General features: G+C 54.2%; 6 protein-coding genes and 2 non-coding genes across 8 annotated transcripts; 4 read left to right on the forward strand and 4 right to left on the reverse strand.

Annotated features, from left to right (window-relative positions):
* Nucleotides 1–1,444: 1,444 nt before the first annotated feature.
* Nucleotides 1,445–3,546, forward strand: LRP88_10488 (translation initiation factor 2A; the record flags this gene model as incomplete). Its single annotated transcript, XM_083246946.1, has 2 exons — nt 1,445–2,032; nt 2,083–3,546. The coding sequence occupies 2 exons, from the start codon at nt 1,445–1,447 to the stop codon at nt 3,544–3,546; spliced, it is 2,052 nt and encodes a 683-aa protein (XP_083098059.1).
* A 956-nt stretch (nt 3,547–4,502) lies between these two features.
* Nucleotides 4,503–4,587, forward strand: LRP88_10489. Its single transcript has one exon. It is a non-coding gene; the product is annotated as a tRNA-Lys (tRNA).
* Nucleotides 4,588–4,985: 398 nt separating this feature from the next.
* On the reverse strand, nt 4,986–6,952 carry LRP88_10490 (major facilitator superfamily domain-containing protein; the record flags this gene model as incomplete). Its single annotated transcript, XM_083246947.1, has 3 exons — nt 4,986–5,751; nt 5,833–6,246; nt 6,303–6,952. The coding sequence occupies 3 exons, from the start codon at nt 6,950–6,952 to the stop codon at nt 4,986–4,988; spliced, it is 1,830 nt and encodes a 609-aa protein (XP_083098060.1).
* A 1,532-nt stretch (nt 6,953–8,484) lies between these two features.
* On the reverse strand, nt 8,485–9,372 carry LRP88_10491 (uncharacterized protein; the record flags this gene model as incomplete). The annotated part of the gene is made up of 3 exons (XM_083246948.1): nt 8,485–8,895; nt 8,980–9,281; nt 9,333–9,372. 3 exons carry the CDS (start codon nt 9,370–9,372, stop codon nt 8,485–8,487), a joined length of 753 nt encoding a protein of 250 aa, XP_083098061.1.
* Nucleotides 9,373–10,147: 775 nt separating this feature from the next.
* Nucleotides 10,148–12,038, reverse strand: LRP88_10492 (HAD domain phosphoesterase family swiss army knife RNA repair protein; the record flags this gene model as incomplete). The annotated part of the gene is made up of 3 exons (XM_083246949.1): nt 10,148–11,721; nt 11,770–11,817; nt 11,885–12,038. The coding sequence occupies 3 exons, from the start codon at nt 12,036–12,038 to the stop codon at nt 10,148–10,150; spliced, it is 1,776 nt and encodes a 591-aa protein (XP_083098062.1).
* A 490-nt stretch (nt 12,039–12,528) lies between these two features.
* On the forward strand, nt 12,529–12,882 carry LRP88_10493 (DUF167 domain-containing protein; the record flags this gene model as incomplete). Its single annotated transcript, XM_083246950.1, has 1 exon — nt 12,529–12,882. The coding sequence occupies one exon, from the start codon at nt 12,529–12,531 to the stop codon at nt 12,880–12,882; it is 354 nt and encodes a 117-aa protein (XP_083098063.1).
* Nucleotides 12,883–13,232: 350 nt separating this feature from the next.
* On the forward strand, nt 13,233–13,304 carry LRP88_10494. The gene has a single exon. It is a non-coding gene; the product is annotated as a tRNA-Thr (tRNA).
* Nucleotides 13,305–17,401: 4,097 nt separating this feature from the next.
* On the reverse strand, nt 17,402–20,050 carry LRP88_10495 (CP2 transcription factor-domain-containing protein; the record flags this gene model as incomplete). The annotated part of the gene is made up of 3 exons (XM_083246951.1): nt 17,402–19,622; nt 19,751–19,909; nt 20,037–20,050. 3 exons carry the CDS (start codon nt 20,048–20,050, stop codon nt 17,402–17,404), a joined length of 2,394 nt encoding a protein of 797 aa, XP_083098064.1.
* Between the last annotated feature and the right edge of the window lie 1,857 nt (nt 20,051–21,907).

Consider the following 21,907-nt stretch of genomic DNA (forward strand, 5'->3'; position numbering starts at 1 on the left):
AACGGGTTGTGTAGGCGTATCAGTGTAAAATCTCGTATAGTTTTGCACCAAGTTTACTTAGCCGTGGAAGAGTAGACAAAGACTGGTCAGAGTCTTTCAGCCACGCTGCAAGGGGAGTAAGCACTGGTAATAAATAGCCCATTATGTGAGAGGGCGAAAGCGTGGTGACGTGATGCATGCAATGAATCGTGTGGGAAGAATCTGAGCTGAGAATGAGTCGTGAGGATAAGCCCAAGAAGTTAATGTTACCAAGTTTTTTAAATGGAATTTTTAAAGTATGGAATCAAAGTATCCGTTCTATTCCGGTCACTTGTAGTTTCAAGAGATGCCGTTTTAATTGTTAACCCAACCAATTTGTTGGCTGTGACTTGAAGCACATCCCAGTGTCAAGGATCAGGCATCTCAAAATGGACACCCCGAAAAGAGGCCTCAAAGCGCGGGCTGATATCCACTCGGCGATTGGCTTCTGTCAATTAAATCTGGGGCATGTGCCCTCCCTGTAAGGGCCACCTGAAGCCCAGTTCGTTCGTTCGTTTGTTCTTCTGCAGAGGTTGCAGCGCAGTTGTGGAGAAGAGATCCATTGGAGTGCCGAGGCTGAGTCAAGAAGCGACGGCGGGAAAGGAGAGACCACAAAAGGGTGAGTTGTCGGGGTAGTGTGGCGGATGTGGCTTGTTGTGGGACAGACAGGCAGTCTTTTTTGAGTGTGAGCGGTGCAGGGGGAAAAAGGGTAAAGCAAAAATAAGGACAGGAAAAAAAAAACATATTTCGCCTGGTGGCCACCGCCGCCTTCTTCCTCCTCTCTTCTTGTTTCCCTCCAGCCCAAAACATCACGGCCCTGCCGCGCCAATTCCTCCCTCCCCTCCCCTTGGGTGACTTGCCGTCTTCTCTTCATCTCCCTCCCGGCCTCAAATCTGTTCTTGTCGTCTTTTTTGTCTCCTCTGTTCGCTCGCAGGTTCAGGCTTCGCTTTGCTACGCAATCGCATTCCACGCTTGTGACGCACCCGCTGCCTCTTCCCCCGCCTACGCCGCCGCCGCCCTTTGTTGTGTTGTCCTGCTTTGCTCGCGACGATACTCAAACAACCGCCGCCCTCGACAACATACATCTTGCTTCTTGCTTCCGCGAATCACCGCTGCTGCACTTCTCCCGTAATCGCGATACAAACTTTCAGGCGGCAACTTGGTCTGCTCTTTGCTGCGCAGAACCCAGCCCAACGCTGTCCGTTTAGCTTTTTCGCTCCGCGCTGCTCGCCCAATCCCACCAACACCTGAGCCCAAGCAAGCTTCGCCCCACGATTGCGATAAACACTTCGGTGCCCTCCCGCGACTACAAGAACCTTGGACAAAGAGAGAGTGTGTCAAGCTACATCTCCTCCCCCCGACAAGACATTTGATCAACCGGCCACAAGACCCCGCAAGACACGAGACACTGTGACTTTGACTAGCCATGGCGTCTCCGCTGCAGTTTGCCTACCGAACCCAGAAGACCATCGGCGTCTTTGACGCTGCGCCCGTCTACGAGCCTCTCGCTGGGTTCACCAAGCCCGAGGGCAACCTCCGGTGCTGTGCCTACTCTCCCTGTGGCCGCTTCTTCGGCTGGGCGTCCCCCGACGCCGTCACCGTCGTCGACGCCTCCACTGGCTCGCAGCTCCTCTCCCTCCCCATCCAAAACGTCTACGAGCTCGGCTTCTCTCCTCGTGGTACCTTTGTCATCACCTGGGAGCGCCCTGCCAAGGACGAGAACGGTGATGCGACCAAGAACCTCAAGGTCTGGCGTGTCGTAGAGGAAGGTGTCGCCGCCGCCGACAAGCAGCCCCTCGGCCGCTTCGTCCAGAAGCAACAGGGAGGCTGGAATCTCCAGTACACGGCTGATGAGAAGTACTGCGCTCGCCTCGTCACCAACGAGGTGCAGTTCTACGAGAGTCACGACCTCATCAAGGTCTGGAACAAGCTCCGAGTTGAGGGGGCTGCTAACTTCGCCCTCGCTCCCGGTAGCCAGAACCATGCCGTCGCAGTCTTTGTTCCCGAGCGCAAGGTGAGCTGACATTGGCCACACCGCTAGGTATCCCACTAACATATCCCTAGGGTCAACCCGCCGCCGTCAAAGTCTTCAACGTCCCTTTGTTCACCAACCCCATCTCTCAGAAGACTTTCTTCAAGGGTGACAAGGTCCAGCTGAAGTGGAACAAGCACGGCTCCAGTCTCCTGGTGCTGGCACAGACCGACGTCGACCGCTCCGGCAAGAGCTACTACGGCGAGACCACGCTGTATCTGCTCAGCACCACCGGCGCTTTCGACGCTCGTGTGTCCTTGGACAAGGATGGTCCTATCCATGATGTATCGTGGTCGCCAAACTCGAAAGAGTTCGGCGTTGTGTATGGCTACATGCCGGCCAAGGCCACCATCTTCAACCACCGGGCCGTTGCGACGCACTCCTTCCCGATCAGCCCCCGAAACACCATTACTTTCTCGCCGACCGGTCGATTTGTTCTGGTTGCAGGTTTCGGTAACCTTGCTGGTCAGATTGATGTGTACGATCTCGAGAAGGACTTCCGCAAGATCACCACCATTGAAAGCGGAAACCCCAGTGTGTGCGAATGGAGCCCCGACAGCCGTTACATCATGACGGCCACGACCTCGCCACGACTGCGCGTGGACAACGGTGTCAAGCTGTGGCACGTCAGCGGCGGCATCATGTACCACGAGGACATGGTCGAGCTGTACAATGTTGTCTGGAGGCCCCAGGCTCCCGAGAACATTGCTCCGGGTGATCCTCTCACCCCCATCCCCACTCCTCACGCCTCTGCCACGGCGTACCTGGGCACGGTCAAGACCCCCAGTAAGCCCGCTGGTGCTTACCGTCCCCCCGGTGCCCGTGGCTTGGCTACGCCTCTTCACTTCAAGCGTGAGGATGAGGGCGGTGCTGCCCACGTCGTGAGCAACGGCTTGCCCAACATTGGCCCCAACGGCTTTGGCCGCCCGCGCCGTGCTGTACCTGGAGCCGACTTTGCTGAGCCAGCCCCTACAGTCGTGAGGACTGTTCCGGGCGCTGAGCCCGTGGGCGATGAGAACTCGTCCAAGTCAAAGAACAAGAAGAAGCGTAACAAGAAGAACAACCAGGGAGAGGGCCGACCCCAGGGCGAGCCTAACGGCGGAGCCAGCTTGGCTCCCCCTCCTCGTGATCGCGGTGCTGGTTCGGGCAGCGAGGGTCGCAGCCCCGAGCGCCGCGGCCACAGCAACCACCGAAGCCAGTCCCGAAACAACCAGGGCCGCAGCCGCAGCAACACTCACCGCGGAAACGGAAACGGCCATGGCAATGGACACCAGGGACCTCAGCAGCAGGCCCCAAACAACGGTGCCCCCGCCGCCGATGCCGCCCAGAACCCCAATGCCAAGAAGATTCGCAGTCTTCAGAAGAAGGTCCGAGCCATTGAGGACCTCGAGATGCGCCTGGCTGGTGGAGAGAAGCTGGAGGATACTCAGCTTAAGAAGATCAACACCAAGTCCTCGGTTCTTAAGGAGTTGGAGCAGTTGGAGAAGGATAACTAAATGCAGGGCCATGTTGACTGGAGAAGGCACTGAGCGCTTCTCCTATTGAGCGTGCCACGTATCATTTATGGGGAGGTTTTAAGCGAGTGTTGAACATACCTACACTCTCTAGGATGGGTATCAGGATCTACAATGTTGGACAACTATGCGGCGTGGATAGGCCAGCTTGTGTTTGTCCTTGCGATGGGGGTCTATCGGGGACATTAAAAGTCGGTCCATTTACTTATGGTGAGGCTTGTGCCGGCGTACCGCGATCGGATGGTGGGTAAAACAGGAAGAACAATCAACAGCTTGCCTACAATACAGGCTTATTTACTTTCACATGGCGTTTCGTTGTGTTGTTGAGGACGGGTGGTTGGTTGGCTTAGTTGCAGACGTGCTTGTGGGTGAACATTTGAATTGTTTGTAAGAATATTGGTGATCATTCGGATAAGATTCGCTGCTCAGTCTACGTGCTTGTTCCCTCCCATGTCTTTCAGCCCTCAAGTGCTTCTCATAATGCTGTATGGCAGCTACCCTACAGTGTGAGTGTTGGTCCCTTCTATACCTAGTTGTAGATGTCCTATATCCATGAACAGCATCGCATATCGTCGATATTCTAATTCTGCTACTCGTTCATCCTTTATGGGGCCGGATGAAAGCGGGCGGGTTGGCGGGTTGTCCACGCAGAACAGCCTCCATGCTCAAGTTGGTATGCTATAACACTAGGACGCACCGTTGAGGTGGAAAGTCACCAATGGATCCGATATCACGAGTAAAGCCTATGACCAAAGGAACAGAGGCCAGGGGACCAGATACACCGGGAGATTTTATCACGTCAACAACTGAGCCTTGATTGATGGTCTCTTTACGATGGCATGTAACATGATCCTCAACATCACCGGCGAGAAAATAGTCAGGTCTGGCTGTATGATTCCCAAAAGCGAGCCGTTTTTCCAACATACGCCTCGTTCGAGGCCCGGTTAGCTCAATCGGTAGAGCGTGAGACTCTTACTAGAGTACACAATCTCAAGGTTGCGGGTTCGACCCCCGCATCGGGCTGTTCCTATATGAATGATTGAGAATTTCTTTTTTGCAAGTCCCTTCTTTTTTGGCCCTGAGATGTAAGCTCAGATGCAGACCTCTGACATTGGGATCAATGTTATCCTTCTCTTGCTGCCTGTATCGAGAATTACTTGCGAGGTGGACATGTTATTGAGGGTTGCTCCTTCCTCAGACTGTCAACACGAGGAGTACGGTAGCATCCAAGTCGGGCTGAGAGTTCAGGCAGGAACTTCTCGAGTGCTTGCTTTCCGTTTAACATTAATCTCCAATCAGGCCGCTCAGGAATGTCCCTCCCTCATTCATGAAACAAATACAACATGGATGGTATCATTAACTTTTATCCTCCAACTTTCCATTTGTGCCCCTTTTCTGTTTTCCTCTTCATTATCCATCTCCTATTGTTCGAGCGCCTTGTTATCTTGCCCCGAACCATCTGTTACAGCCAAAACACCCTCCTCGTTCTGTTTGTCGCCTTCGGCCTCCTGCTTCTTCTTCTCCAATCTTCTCTGGTGCTTCGCCCGCTTGGCATCAAGTCGATCCTGTTCCTCCCTCAGGGCTCGAATTGCCGGACTCTTTGCCCGAATCTTGGCACCGTACCGCCAGAACACAAACGGAATCGGAATCATGGCCACTTCGAGAAGTCCAAGAAGTGTTCCAGCCCACTGAGGAGTCATGGCTGCGTACATCTTGGGCCCAGCCAGGGGCAGGACACCGCCTGCGATACTTCGGATAACGGCATTTCCGGCGAGGGCGCTGGCGGCATAGATCGAATATGCGCCGGCCAGGTAGTTCGAGCCATAGATGAAGCAGAGGGTGTTACCCGCACCAAAGGGCACACCAAAGGCGATGGGAATGGCCCAATGGATGCTGTTGGGAAGACAGGTCCAGGAAAAGACGAGCTGACCAAGAGGAGTTAGGACGGCACCAATAGCCATGACCAAGGCTGTGGCTTCCGGATGGGGCCTGCCAGTCACTGGATCTCGAGGCTGAGAGTTGATCAAGCGACGGAGGAGAGGTTCGGCGAAAATGGCAAGCATGGTCCCAACGCCGATGCCAACAAAGGCCAGGCCCGACATGCCAGCGTTCCAGCCGCGGTGCTGGCGGAAGACGATCGGATAGGCGACGAAACAGAGATACAAGATGGCATAAATCAGTGAGATCCTGCGCATTGGTTAGAGTTGTCGATCGTAGTCGGGGACTGAGACAATGGACGATCACTGTCTCAAACTCAACTTCACTCACCAGACGTCCATGAACCACAAGATAGGTTCAGTTGCGACCAACTTGAAGGGTCGGCTCATGTTGATCTTGATCAGATGCCACGTGGAAACTTTCTGGTCATACTGGCACCACCACCGGGGATCGTCGTTTTCCTTTCGCAGGCGAGCTGCCTTTCGCTTCAGGATGGCAGGGTGATAGGTCTCCTTGACGGTCGCCATCATGAGAACACCGGCGCCGCCCAGGATCAAGACGATCCAGTTGTCCCATCGCCAACCAAGATACTGATAAACAAAACCACCGATGATGGGCCCGGTGGATGGTCCATTGAGAGGTGCGATCGACCACATGGACATGGCAGCTGCGAGGTACTCGGGATCTGAGATGTCGACAATACTTCCGGGGCTATTGGAGATCATTGCGGCCCCAAAGAGTGCGCTTATCGACCGAATTAGTCAACCATTGAACACCGATGCGACAGGAAAGCTACTCACCCAAAGAATCGCACAACAATGATTTCTGTCAGTGAAGTTGCCAGGGCGCAAGGCAGAATAAGCAGCGCCCAAATACTCAAGCAGACCAAGTACACCATTTGACGACCATAAAGTTCACTTAGTGGCGCAACAATCAAGCTACCAACAGCAAGACCCAGCAGATACGTCGTCAGACCCAATGTGGTGGTGGTGGTAGTTGATCCATACTCCTCAACCAGCCCTGGGATGGAGGCCGTGTAACACGTGCTATACAGGACCACAACCCAGGTAGAGTATGAGACGGCAACGATAATCCAGGCGCGATACCATTTTGACCAATTCCTTGGGTTCTCGGGATCGCCTTCCTCAAAGAAGACCTCAAAGTCGGGTGGTCGGGATGCGGCGCTGGCGATGCTGGTGCCAGTTCGGGTGTAGGTGATGGGTTCACGCGCCGCTCGCTCTGCCTCGGTTTCGAGATCTGGTGTCAGAGCATGTTCCAGGGCCTCAAACACGTCCGAATCATGTGAGCGCCCTGATGCTGTGCTGCGCGGACGGCTGCGATGTGTCTCGGTTGTCTTGATGGGTTCCAAGACCGGCGACGTAGCTGTTGAAGAAGAACACGATGTCTCTGCGTCAACATCTGGCGACGCCTTCTCAAGATCCTTGGTCATGATGGGTGGGAAATTGCTGTTCTGGGCTACGTCTTGGCAGAAGGAGATGGCAAAATTCACTAGGGATTGTCGTCATGCCTCGAGCCAAGGCGGCTTCTGTTCTGGGCGGAATAGAAGTCCAGGAACTCGCGGCAACTGCAGCAAGGGCAACAGAACAGAGAGAGCGCGAAAGAGTTCCCGGCAGGACAAAGAAACAATTTATGAGGCACCGAACGGATTGATAACTGGGAGCGACGATGGGTACCCTCCCTCCTCCCTGTTGGCCGACCGATGCGGCACCGATGCCGAGAACCCATCGTTGGTTCACCTTTTCAGGCGGACGTAGCACCGGACATAGCAGCAGGTCAGCGGCCTGGCCTTCGAAAGTGGAGAGCATCAAATTCTTTCGACGGCGTATCAACGCCATGTGGAGCTACGGGTGGGCGAGCAAGGTCTGGCGAGCGAGGATCAGAGATTCAATCCGTTGCCCTGAGGTCCTGCCCCACGTGCGGAAGCGGATATCCCTGGCTCTGGAGTAAGATAAGGGGAGAGTGCGGAATAGGGGCCGGGAGCTCTGTGCCGGTTCAAGACTGTTTTGCCTCGTTGATGCCCGACTCAAAGAGAAGAGGGTCGAGCCAGCATCACGCGGGCATGTTCATGTTCAAGCTTGAAGGGTAAAAGAGTTACAGCTCTGGCAGCCAAGAAGACCCCGCCGTCATGTCTGGTCTCTTTACGGGCAGAGGCGTGCCGATCGGCCATGCAGAGAAGCACGTTGTGCACCGTCAGCCTGCTCTACCTTTGACCGAGTCGGTGCCGAAGTCCGCTTTCGGCCGGGTCTACGAACCGTGGCTGACGGCTGGACGATGAGGTGCGACCAACGACAGGGGAGAATTGTGACGACATTAACGGCGACATGTTGATTCACAGGGCGCAAGTAACAAGAAAAGATAAGGATCTATTGTAATTACAGGATGAAAAACAACAAGTCGATGAGCTCTTCATAGATAAGAAAGGAGGCTATCAATGAGACTCTTATTTCGGAGCCAGACAAAGTCCCGAACGGCATTGAAGCTACGGGCCGTGTGGGCATTCCCGGCCCCACCATGTCCGGCCGGCATTTCAACGTCAAGGTCAACTAGTTGGCTTATTGAAGTGAGTTCACATACGACTGTCGTCCTCTTTAAGTTGCTGGTAGGGCTACCAAAGTTGGGGGGCAATCTGGGGGTCTCGATGTCGACTCCCGTCTAGACTCCACTACATGACACCACTTGTGGATGGGGATCAGCCTCGGTTCCGGCAATGCCGCGGTTGGTTCAGGATACGCTGCGATATAGCATCAAGGATATCACGTTTTAGAGGCATAGTGCGCTTTATATGGCCGGCGGGACATGAATCCTGACCTGAAACCTTGAGTTTATCCCGGATGCCCCGGGTTTGGCGATGGCCTCATCACTCTTCCCAGATTGTCTCTTACTGAATCGGATGATTAACATTAAGCATAGTATCTACTGTTACATGATAGATAACCGAAGCACAGATGAATACCGGCTAATTTATTCAGCCTCTTTGTCCTTTTTCTGAAGACCTTTCTTCTCATTCATAGCTTCCTTGACACCCTCGGGCCACCAGATCATACACGCAATCAAAACGCCCTCGCCTCCCTTTTCCTTCTTTCCCTGGGCGTTGACCTTGCCCTTCCCGAGTCTGATGTCCTCTATGTGCTCGAATCCATGCTTGATGAACTGGCTCATCGAGTATCGTGATGTTGCCTCCAACCACACGGGCTTGCCCACCTTCCTGGCATGTTCCTGGAGGTGCTTGGTCTGAGCACTCAGAAGACCTTGTTTGCGGTAAGTTGGCTCGGTTGCAGTGAGGATAATGTAGAAGCATTCGCGGATTCGAGACTTGGGGAGGCACTTGAGCTTGACCTTGTCGACTTGTGTGAGGTATTGGAGTAGGAGACGCTGTCATGACATGTCAGTCTCTGGTTGACGAAACTATGTCCGTTTCTCGCACACAAGGGCGTGATGGGGGTAGCAGTCACTCACAAGAGTCGGTCTTAATCCACCAGACAAGGTAGCAGAAATGCCACCACACTTGATGATAGTCGACAGCCCGTCATAATCCTGCCCCGGCTCTGAGACGACCATCATGGAGCGCCAATCGTCGGCATCAAGGATATACCCTCCGCATACCAGGCCAGACTTGACGACGGGTTTGAAAAATACCTCTAGACGTTTTTGCCGCACATCGACGTCGGGCTCTTCAGAAAAGATCCACGCGAATAGAGGGTCATCGCGGAATGCTGGGGTGGCGATCTTGTGAGCGCGCAGTACAGCCTCTTCATCGCCTTTTGATCTTTGTCAGTTACTGGCATCTTGAGGTGAGTTGAGGCGCGTACCTTTGCGATGAGCCCTGATATTTGCTGTAGACTCGACCATTTGTGCTACGCAATTGAAGAGCTTCTCGAATCTCTCGCAATCAATCGGAGTTGGCAAGAGGAAAGTATGTCAAGATTAAATAATTAGAAAATAAAAATCCTAACGCCAATGGCGCCAAATCTTACTCAATGTAGAGACCAACCAGCTATTTATTTAATGAAACATGCATACTTGGAGAGATTAGGGGGGCTGCGTCTAGTCCAAGCGCAGCGTACGATCTGTTATAGTTACAAGCAAATTGGCTCCCCAAGTATTTCTACACTGCCAACACACAGCACGTCATTTACCAAGTAGAATAAGTTCTGCATCCTTTGTCAAGCTTGAAAGATGAGGCATTGTAGGACATCATGGTGAGACACTTGCGTCAAGCGGTTATCAATCAATCATTGGTTCAGGCACCAGATAATCAAGTGAAATCAAGTGACTCATTAACCCGATAAGTATGACAGACAACTCCAAAGTAACACATGATGCTCTCTCTCGGCTCATATTGTATGCATTCTTTCGACGTTTTCCCTTAATTAGGTATCAATCAGTCAGTCAGTTAGTCCATGTTTTCCCCCTTCCCAAGACGCCTCGCAACCTAGGTCTCAAACAAGACCCCTTTTCTCTCAGAGCCGTGTAATTCCTCGCCCATCATGAGGGCATCGTGTAACAAGGACGCCGATTCGCGTCTCGTCTTGTTGTCTTAAGGACAAAAAATCAGATAGTGTATGCTGCCCCTCTCCAACGTTCAGGGGCTGAGAAGAAAACCGCCAGGGGCGATAGACTACCTCTAATAGTAATTCTGCAGATCTGAGCCGTTGTTCGCGCCGTACCCTCCCATAGGGCGTCCCTGCTGTGCTGCAGGACCTCGAGGTGGTTGCTGGTTCCATCCCCCGCTGGGTCCTGTAGGAGCTGAAGCTGGTGGTCCGTTCTGGCTGGGCGCCTGGTAGGCATCGTCATAATCCACCTGTGGACCATAGCCGCCCTGCTGGTTCTTGGGTTCCACGTCGTCCAGCGATCGATAGTTGTAGCCGCCGCCTCGACCACGTCCTCCCCGTCCTCCTCTCGCGTTGCCTCGGTAGCCTCGGTTCGAGTTGCCACGCCCTCGGCCTCCTCGACCGCCAGTGTGGTAGCCCCTAGACTCGTTGCGTCCACCATAGTGGCCGTGGGTGTTTCTCTGGTTCCAGTCGTCTTCGCCTGTGTGCTTCCGCTTCGACGCCTTGTTGGCAAACAGGCTCTCGTACTCGTCTTCTCGCGGGTCGTCCTGCTCAATGCGGAGTATCACCTTCTCACCAACCACCGTCTCAAAGTCAAACGTCTTGTCTGGTGGCAGAGGCTGCCAGTTCTGGATCTTGCCAGCGTCGATCGGCTTAGCCCCCTTCCTCAGTGCCAGTACGACCAGTGGACTCGGGTTGTCGGTGTGAAACTTGGCGTGCTGGGGGATAGGTCGTAGCTGCGCCGCCCAGATACTATTCTCGAAGCAGCCTGTGCCTACCACCTCCCATCTCATCTTGCTGCCCATGCCGCCCACCTTGTCCAGAATACTGGCAGGGCAGGGTCGGGGGCAGATGAGGATGTTGTTGCCGTGATATTTGAGTTCATGCTGGGGCATGTTCTGGGGTATTTGGGCGAGCTTGATCAGTCTCTTGGTGTCTTCGGGTCCAATCATGTACCCGGTAAAAAACACAGTCTTCTTAATCCTGAGTCGGTTTTGACTTGACGAAGCCCCCTGCTTCGAGATGGTTTCATTGTGGATGTTGATCATGTGCTGCACCTCGGCCACCTCTACCACAGGGTCCAGCGTCGCTGCGGTATCGGCCACCTGGACAACTTCGGCCACTAAGGGCCCTCGTGTAGGCGACACGTTTTGTCGGCGGTTGTATTCGGCAAAGAAGTCGCGGAAGCCCTTGGTGTGCTTGGGGCGGTCCTCGTACACCCGAATGTCCCCCGCATGCTTGTACGTCTCCATCAGTGCCTCGAGGAAGAGCTGCTTGAAGTGCATGGTGCTCTGGAATCGCTGGTTTGTCGGGCTGACCTGGGGCTTGAGGCCCATCATGTCAAACTCGAGCCCCTTGGCTGTCACCATCTTCCTGATCAGCTCAGCGAATCCCCGCTCGGAGCGGCCTGTCAGCAGGACGCAAAGGGCATCCTTCTGCTTGATGCTTAGCCTGACGAGCTCGACAATGGTTTCGTTCCACCATCCATCCCACGCGCGCTTCTCTTCCGTTTCGATGCCCTCTCCGGTGGCAGCGAGGATTCGGCTGTCGTGCCACCAGCCGCCGTTGACAAACTTTTCTTGATTCGACAATGTTCCAATCGTGTATCCATTCCAGAGCTGCGAGTTCGGTAGGGGGGTTTTGAAGACTGTGATGGGTTAGGGAGGGCGAGAATTGGAGCATCAAAGACACTCACGGGTGTTGTCGAAATCGTAGACGTGGAGAGACTTGATCTTGTCGATTGCTACACATAATCAGCACCTGTTTGTAGGAAGACACATCCCTCTATCCAAGAGGCGCATGAAACAAACCTGGCAACGGATGGGTCAGGACAGACCATCGACCCAAGGCGGTGGTTGTGAATTGCGACGCGGCGGCGGCAGGGCCATGGTATGCGCTGTAGGCCGAGGCCATGGCGCCGGGCACGCTGGGTTTCTGTAGGATAGCAGCGGCTGCAGCGGACATGCACCTGGAGGACCGGAATCGATGGCGATGGAGAGGGGTCGGCGCGAGTAAAGACGTCGTGCTCTTGTTTGATGTTGTAGTCGAGGTCCAAGTTTGTTGGCGCTGCCGCAGCAGCTGGTGAAGCGACAAGCCGCGCCAGTGGGGCACCACAGCGGCAGGAGCAGTAGCCCAGGCGGTTGCACGCTGTCTGGCCTGAGGCTTCAGCGCTTCTATAGGCGACAGACGCCGCATCTCCAGGCCTGGCAGGCGCTGATCTGTGCTGCCTGCTCTAGGTATTCAATGTCAGTCAAACCCAACAGCGAAATCTCCAGCTTTTATCACGAGTCAAAACAGTTGCATGCAATGTGAGGGGAAGGAAAGAGAAGAGGCAACCTTACTCGAAGCTGTTCCGATTACTTTACTTGCCTTCCGTACTTACCCCTCACGATTGGCATTCGCTGCTGCACTCTTCTCCTCCTGTCTCTGTCTCTCCTCCCTCTCCAGCCTCAGCATGGCGTCGTCTAGCGCCATCCGCTTCGTCACAGGCACCAAAAAGTCTCCCCTCGGCTCCCTGCATCTCCAGCTCCACGTCAAGCCCGGCGCCAGCAAGAACCGCGAGGGCGTTATAGCCATCACCGACGATGCCATCGAACTGTGCGTTGCCGCCCAAGCCCGCGAGGGTGAGGCAAACAAGGCCGTCGTACAAGTTCTCAGTTCGGTCCTTGGGGTGCCAAAGTCGAGCCTACAGCTGACACACGGTCTCAAGTCACGCGACAAGACTGTTGTGTTGAATGGCTTCAAGGGCGACGGTGAAGATTATGCAAGGACTGTTCGCGATTTACTCGATAAGGCCTTGGAAGAATGATCCAACCCAAATTCAGCAGCAATTGATCACCTTGATACCATGGAGGCCCAAGATTTGCCTGTCGTCGAGAGTTACACAAGCCGACTTCTTCAGTCTTGCAATCATCGTCCAGACCACATTTGGTACTTATCATCTTGGAATTAGATTAGAGCAACCCGGCCCTTTCTATTTCCAATCGAACACTTATTTAGTACATATCACATGAATCTATCTGCAGCAATATCCTCGTCATATGACGCTGTGCAGCTGGAAGACATGCATGTTCATTCTGGATGGTAAATTCCTCGGCCCATTTGCCGTCAGCGACATAGGCCCTGTTCTGAGCCTGCCTTTCAACAATCACAGGATAAGCCCCGTTGGCTCAGTGGTAAAGCGTATCACTAGTAATGATAAGATCACTGGTTCGATTCCAGTACGGGGCATGTGATTCATGAAAGAGCTCCTCAGGGAGATTCGCTTTTTGCTTCTCTGTCTCCCCCTCCATGAGAAGCGGTGATTCCGTCAGTTCTTTTTGGTGTTTCGGTTGTAGCTGCGGTTACGTGCATGTGCATACAGCACTTGCACAGTCAATTTAAAGTTGCCGTTTCTGGAAGGTTGGCGGCTGTCACTGAGAACAGTCATGGAAGAAATCCAAGAGGCATGATAGAAAATGAGGGGATGGAAGCTCAGGTTTTATGGAAACAGGTTGGTGTTTCCTTATCGAGTTGCCTTCCTTTGCAGATCCATCCGAGTTGTGAAGGAGGCAAGTGTGCCTTCGCGAACTTCACCATCCTCAATGGTCCTGGCCGAGCAGCATTCAAAACATACACCCTAATACAACCCACGAAAACACGTCAATTTTTAAATTACTATGTCCATCAAATCCATATTTGCCATGAGCATCGAGATCTCGCAGTGTTCGATCGATCGTGTGTTTCCTACCCTGGACCATGCGAGGCGGGATAGTGGAATCAAACTAATAGGATGGAGACCTGCGCCGTTATGATTCTCTTAATAAATCATGTGCGGTTATGGCAGGGTCCGGAGTCTTCTCTCATCTAGGTCCAGTGAGCCAGCGTTGGAATTACTACCCCTGAGTGTTGAAAAGCCAGTCTCACATCAACAACATTCAACCTCGAGGGCCGTTGACGACTATCCCCAAGCAATTTAATCAAAGCTCGTGGAAAAGAAACACCAAGAGAGAGTTCTCACCGCACTTGTTCGCTTATCGGACATCCAGACCGTGGTATCGAGCCCTGCAACATCAAGTCCCAGTGATTGACAACTGCTGGCCCTAGCCGCCCTACAGTGCAGATCCCTCTTTCATTCTGGCATCAATATGCCCACGCCGGTCTCCCATTAGGTCAGGTCCCCCAGCGCTCAACTCCCGCGCTTTGCGTCATCCTCACCACCTCGAAGCGAGCCCACAAGTGGTGTTGTCACCAGCCTCAGCAAAGTCCCCTCACCGACCTCGATGCTGGGAGTGACTCTCCTGTGGCTGAAATGCCCTCAAGTTGCCTGAACAGGAAGCCTGCTGGCCAAACTGGAGAATGTCATTGGCGGCTGGCTGCAGACTGCAAGGGCGGGAGCCTGTGCTGCGAGGTAAATCGAACCCCTTCTCTGCTCCAGCAGATGGTGGCCTTTCCCAGATGCCACTCACATGCAGATATCACTCACTCATGCAACAGCATCGTAGCACGCTCCGACTCCGACACTCGTCGCAGCCAGAACGCTCCGGTCCTCTCTCTCCATCAGGAGAGACCCGATACCAAACAGACAAGTACCTCCTCGAGGCCGCCGGGCCGCCTGAACTCGGACAGTAGCTTCGCGCCGGGACTTTGGCGAGCCGACGATCATCCCAAGCTAGAGGCGCGAGCCGGTCTGATCCAATAAAGAAGCACGTTGGCCGCTGATAGAGAGTGACTTGTGGCTCGAGACTTGTCGATCCCCCTCACAACCTTTGCACACACCCCCTCGAAAGCCCCAGTCACTGTCGGTAAACCTTGCAGACTTCTGAAAGCGTCGTTTCTTTGACGCGATATTGCCACAGACGGAGGAACGATCCCCTGTGGCTCACCACGTCTTTTTGACAGTGGCGAGAGAGCTCGAGCACACCACGCATGCCACATGGTCCAGAACCACCCCTCCAAATGTCTCATCCGGGCCGTTGAAAGACCCTTGCCGAGCTGAGAGGGTCCCCGAGAGGGTGGGAAGCGAGTGAAGCCGGTTCTGTCGATCGCGTCGAGGTCCCTGAGGCGCGAGCTGTCGAACCTCGATTGTGGCTAGTGACGAAGGGTTACACGATCATGACTGCCCCCTCCTCAGGCATCACACAAGCGATAATGCCCCCCGTGCATTGACGATGATGATGACAGCGGAAAAGAGATGCCGCCCGAGCTGGGAACTCTGAAAGGACGGACAAAGTCTCGGCTGCATGCGATCGGCGATGATCGAGACTTGTCCGTCATGTGGTTTGTTTGGTAGGCGATCCGTAGATGCCGCCAATTCCGTGCCGAGAAGTCGGTTCGAAACGGCCAAGCCAACAGGCAAGCATATGACCAATTGATGGTCCAGGAAAGTTCGGGATCAATTGCATTGGATCCTCTATGCGCAATCATGGAGTCTCTCTCTTCATCACGCCGAGATAAGAGTCTCGATGCGTCTCTGATGTCCGCCCGGACAACGCATCGAATTGACCAAGGTAAACAAACAACAAATCACAAGCCAAAACGCTTCCAACACACATTCCTCATGAAACATGGCCTATCCATGCACAAGACGTCAAGCATTCGATGCTCCCCAATCTCATTTCCTAATCGAGACGAGCTGAACTCCTCACGAGCCACAACGTTAATCAAACCCTACGCATCCCGTCCCGCGATGCGATGCAACCCCAGAGCACAGCCACAGCCACAGACGCTGACGCGCAAGCCCCTCGCCACACGCCACATCTAATGTGCTGCACTGTTCGCTAGTGGCTAAGCTCGGCATTTGTGACAATTATACTCGGCGTATCAGTATCAGTACCAGCCACGCCCTACAGCACAACCCAAACCATCTCGGAAGACGGCTCCAAGGGGGCCCCTTGGCGGGGGGATGGATGGCTCATGTTGTGGTCGTTGTACAACTTCATGTTGTGCCATCTTCGGGATCATATCTCGCCGTTCGATTGCAGAGCCGCCTTGAGCCATGTCCTCCCACGCAGTATGCTGTGTCTCCCGTAAAACCTCTGGCATCCGAGAGCCGCCGGATCGAAAGCTCCGGAGATTCGACTGGGGCCAGGGTGTTCGTCCTTTAATTCTCGGGCCCCTTGGTATTGGGTACACCGTACACCAAGAGAAAAGGCCAAGACGCGAAGCCTCATCTGATGAGGCGTCTTGACAACGATGCACCAGCCACCTTGAGACAGCCTGCGATCGAGCAAACCCCATTCGTCCACGATGCGCAATAAACAATAGCATCATGCAGCATCCTAGGACTTTCTGATCATGAAGCGAATCCGTTGTCCACCACGCACCTGGACCGGTGGGAGACTGCTTGGTCACGGGGCCTCGGTATCCAGCAATGGCGCCATCCTCAACCACACTAGCCAAGACACCGTAGTAGCGAATAGCGGCCGTTTCGCGTCAATGCTTGGGCCGCCACTTGAACCAGGACCCTCAGACTGTCTCTGCAATCTCCACCGTTTGAATCATGACCATGTGGGGTCTCCGTCGTTAGAGGGAGAGACAGAGAGAATGAGAGGGGTGTTTCTCCAGACATCTTCAAAAAGTATGGGTATTGTATATGCCATAGTATATACATACATGTCGTCGCATCAACAACAACAACAGCATCGATACTCCTTTCCGTTTCCTCGTCCTATCCCATTTCCGCCTGCATTACTTCGTAAGTCCCCATTTTCGTGTACGTTGGGACTGGTGTGGTGTGGTGTGTGCATGTACGCTGCGTGTGCTTCTTGGGTGTGATTCAAGTTGCCAAAAATTATTATAGTGGTAAAAAGGCCTCGTTGCATCCGACCTGTGTTTCGAGTCGACGGAATAATAAGGATGTTGGCTGCCAAATAGGCAAAGAATGGTGTCCACAAGAGTCATGGAAACTGACAAAGGGGAACCAGATAGGGGCAAGGGTGGCGGTGTGATCCCTTCTTTGTTGCTGCAAGACCGGTAATCGTGATAGCCTCAACCCCCAGCCCAGATAACTCAAACGTTCCTCGTGAACTAAACCAAGACGAGATTGCAAGAGTAGAAGCAAAGAAAGCAAAACAAACACTCGCCCCCCAAAATCTTCTCACAGAAAAAAAACCGGTGGTATCATTTTTGAAGAAGAATGAAAAGAAGAAGTCGTCAACGCCTCAGAGCCACAATCCCTTTCCGTGTATGTATGTGATCGTGAGCCCAACCTGGTGACAGGCTGGGGAACCAAGTAAAACAGTGCAATCCCCAGTCTAGACCCAAGCCTTCATTTGCTGCAAAGCCGTCATACGCAAGAGACAGACCGACAGCAACGAAACAGATAGAGAGAAAAGAAATAAAAGAAATTAAAAGCTGAGGCGGAGAATGTAACCGCTTGTTGCCTTGTCGTTGGAAGTCTCGGGACTGTCGTCGGCAGAGTCAACTGCCATTTCCCACTCCCTCTTTACTGCGTCAGGCTGTCCGATAACCTCTTCGATTTCGAGAGTCATGTCCTGACCCTCCTTGAGCTCTTGAACCACATCGTCGTCCATCTCGATTTCTAGACCGTTCTGAATCGTGTGGATCGTACGGAGAATTTGCGACGAGTCGAAGCCCCACTTGGCTGCAATTCTGTTGTTCAACTCCTGGAGCGTGCGCTGCATCAGGTAGATAGCTCGATGATAATCCGGCTTTCCGGATTCGTCCTGAGTCCGTCGAAGGATATAGAAACACGCAACGGGCTTTGGGCTTCGTTCTTGAGGAGGCCGATAGGATGCGTCGACACCCAATGCCTCGATCCAACCGCTCAGGCTACCGTCATCATCGCCCTTGTTGATCCTGGTAGGTTGTTCCGAGCCCTTGCGTGACATGTCACCTCCCGCGACCGAGTCAAAACCCTGCCATGGGCCGCCTGGGCCGATGCCAGAAGCCTGCGACGCTAGAGAAAGTGAGCTAGGCGAGGGGGAGATCATGGAACCAGCGAGAGAGCTTCGCCCGCTCCGAGCCTGCCAGTTGGGACCGTCGCGGCCTTCAGGTCTAGTCAGGGGCGAGACGTCTCCTGGTAGCGATACCGGGTGCAAATCGGGATCGTCAAGTTCCTCGCCTCGAAGGAACAGGACACTGACAGGCCGCGTGCTGGTAAACATGTCCTGTAGAGTTTGTAGTTTGAAGTGAAGATCCTCTTCCATGGACATTCTTCCACCGTTGCCGCCCCCAGCGGAGCTGGCCGAGGACATCGACCACGTTCGCTTGTGTTTCTGCACCTTTCCAGGGCGTTGATCTCCCATCTTTGCAGCACCGCTTGAGCGCTTCCGCTTCCCAAAGTCCTTCAATCCGCTCTCGGCCTGCGCAATTTGCTGCTTAAGCTTGTCGATAGATTTCTTGACATGCGCAACGTCGTTGGATAGCTTTCTTTCTGCTCCATGATCGCGGAAGAGCTTGACCTTGCAGTAGCAGATATCGGGATTCGCGTCAGCGGCTGGCTGCGAGGGGTCGCAGGGAACGGGGTGGGTTTTGGCGCAGAGCCTCACAGGAATACCCTTGACACCCTTCGAGTGGCTGAAGTCGGTAGAAAGAAAGTTGAAACGGACCGCAATGTTGACTTCGGGGGGCCCGTTGATTCCAGGGGTCCAAGTGACGCAAAATCCGTCAAAGGAAGACGACTCTAGTTCCACTCGAGTCCTCTTGTCGTCACCTTCAGCAGGCTGCCCCGCCTCAACGTACTCAACTGCCTGGAGTTTCCCTCCTCTTTGGTGCGCCTCGTTGGTGCCTCTGCCCTCCTTCCAAAGACCCCAGCACACACCTGGACGCTGTCGCTGCTGGTCGTCTTCGAATGAAACACGGACGAATGTGCGGTATTTGGTTCCAGGTGCCACGGGCATGGTGGCATTAGTGTCGGCGACGGACAAGGAGTATGCCTGTCCCTTGTTGAGATAAGTGACAGGAATTTCGTCTGAATGCTTGATCATGGCTGTGGGAGCGTTAAGTGTTGAGTGAAATCGAAACTTCTCGGCCGAGGGAGGTAGCGGATGGGTCATGGGACTGGAGAACTGGCGCGACTGTAGGCCAACTAATGGGGTTGTCTTCTGAAGGGTCGCCCCGATAGATGACATGCGTTCTTCAGAAGGGTCCGAGTCCATAGGCGACCCATCCTGATCCATCGTCTCATATCCAGTGTCTTGGTGGACGAAAGTGGACGGCGCAAAGGCAGGCTGCGGCGGGGGCGCCTGAATAAACGGGTTGAAGTGGTGAAACTGATGCGGTTGCAAAGCCTGGAAACCTGTCATGTCCATAACTGCTTGGCTTGGGCCAGGTTGCATCCCATCCCCAGATGTTGGCATGGACAGCGGCGTGTTGAGGCCCATACCGAGTCCCAGTGTCGGAGTATGCAAATCGCCAGCTTGAGGGTGGAATAGGGTGTTTGTGCCTCCAGGTGTGGGTGTGTAATAGCCAGGTGGCGCATTGGCGAAGTTGGCGAAGGACATGGAGTTGGGATCTAGAAGTGAGGGAGTAAATCTCCACGGGTCATTCGTCGCCCGAGGAGTAGGGTCTTGGTCGCGAAATGCATCTTGACCAATACCCTGGGTTCTGTTGTAGGAAGCTAGATTAGCGACACCGCTCAAGAGCCCAAAAGGCAGTTCCGAGTTGAAATGTTGCGCGGGACTTATTGGCGGGGCCAGGATGCTCGTGAAGCTGCTCAAGGGACCATGACATACCTTTCAGGCAGAGGCACCGTAGGAGCAAGAGTAGTATTATCGGCGCCAACGGTCTGCGATATAACTGGCGCGGCGGCCGAGGTGCTGACTGCCGCGACCTCGGGGAACTGCTGTCGGAAGTTGGCAAGCAGCTCATCCCCCGGCTTCTGAGAGCTTGTTCTGTAGAAGTGATATGTTAGCATACTGCCAAACGAGAGAGATGGTGACATGTGAGATGTAGTAGCTCTCAAGTCTGCACCCGGAAATCGCAAAGGCGCGCAAGTCGGCACAGCGTTGGGCAGCGTACCTTTGTCGAAACATGTTAAAATGGGCGTAGCTGGGCCGGCCCAGGACAGCAATGCCCGATTGTTGTCAGCGCAGCGACGAGGGCCAAGGTGTATTTCGGTTCGGATAGTCAGTGATGGCGCAGTCTCGCGACAATCACTTATATGCGCAGAGGTGAGGAGGAACGTCAATATCAGTCGCCGACGCTGTTCATTGATTCAAATACGTGGATTCTGGAGCGTTGCGAGGGCGAGTGGGTGGTGGGTGTCGCTTGCCCGAAATTGGAGGTTAGGAAGCGCTATTCGCGGGAACCGTTAGATGTGTTGTGGCGGCGAAACAAGTCCAAGCTTGATATGAGCCAGCTGCTCTGAGCGAGTGGTGACAGACGGCGGTTGAGTCTTGCGAGGCAGAGAGCAATAAAATAAAAAACAGAAGAAGTGCGTGAAGTCGTGGGATATGCTAGCGGGTGGTGTAGGTAGTAATTGGAAAGGGTCAGGTAAGCTAGAAGAAGGTAAGGGTATATTGGATGTGGTGGGGACCTGTCGTCAGTCCCGCCGAAGGAGGAGGAGGGCGAACAACTCGACGGAGAAGATCTGACTTTGAAGGCCAGGCCACAGGTACCTCGTACCCAAGTCCCAAAGCCCGGGGCGCCGAGGCGGTGTCGTGGATCGAGTGGTCAAAGTTGAAGTGGGTGATGGGAGGAGGGTGAGTGGGAGAGGGTGGTGTGTACGCAGAGATGTTGAGTGCCTGTGCCGCACGGCTTTGTGCTTGGAGCCAGACACCAGGGAGTGGTGCGATGCCGATGCGACGCGACGCGACGATCCAAAGTGATGCCGAGACGGATGTTTATTGTTTTGAAGTTCAAGGGCGAAGAAAGGTTGTTATAGCCGCTGTTCCAGCGCTGTCTGTCCACGCTGGGTGTGTTGCGATGGAGGACAGGTCGGGAAGACTTGTGAGATGGGGGATTCGTCCAGAGGTCCTAGCGACGGTTGTGTGTTGTGCAGGTATGGTATAGGTCCTCGGTCCCAAGCCCCAATCCGATGTGCTCTGGAGTGGAGGAGGAATCGGGGGCGATAATAGCTTGCCCGCAGTGCCGGGATGCCGCCTGAGTGAGGGATGGGATGGGATGGGATGGATGGGATGGTGAAATGGCTCCCCGTTGTCTTGGGTGAAATGCCGTTGTGTGGCTTCTGTCTGCAATGTCGTGGCAGCAGCGATATACCGTGCAATATGGAACCTGAGCTGGGAGGCCTGAGCTGAGGCGTGATTTTAAAGGTTGGCCATCAACAGACTATTGCTGCCACTCCCGAAGGGGCTCGTGGAGGTCCCCTCTCTGGAGGATGGACTTCTTTGTCGCTCACCACTGTCTACGCTGCACTCAGTCAGAAGGACATCCATCCATCCATCGATTATCGGGAGCCTGTGGGGTCATAATGATGGAGGCAAACAAGCAAGGGGGACCCTGGCCCTAGCAGGCGTCTTCTCATCAGCCAGGGTCAAGGGTCGGCGGGCACTCGAATCCCTGTGCGTGCTAGAGGTGCGCAGGCAGTGGGGAAGACGGAAGGACGAAGAAGAGGCTCGTCGAGATCGAAATTGTTAGTGCGGGACAAACGGCCAGAGCCCTTCTCGCCTCCGGGTGTTATGGCGACGCCCCTTCTGACTCCCATCTTGTCGCTGTTCCTCTCCCTGTCTGGTTTGCCGAGGAGGCATGTGGCTTGTGACGAGGAAGGACCGGCGTCGCGGGCAAATGAGAGACAGCGCCGCAGACGTTGAGACTCGGGGCACCAGCCAGAATCAGTCATGGCCAGTGGGTGGATGGATGGATGGATGGACGAAATTGAGTTGAAGGCCAAAATGGCGTTTGTGCTGGAGAGTGGCTCCGACTGACGCCTG

Source organism: Fusarium phalaenopsidis, assembly GCF_050370095.1.
Source record: "Fusarium phalaenopsidis strain FUZ10S chromosome Unknown contig_32304, whole genome shotgun sequence".
In the NCBI taxonomy this organism is placed as follows: domain Eukaryota; kingdom Fungi; phylum Ascomycota; class Sordariomycetes; order Hypocreales; family Nectriaceae; genus Fusarium; species Fusarium phalaenopsidis.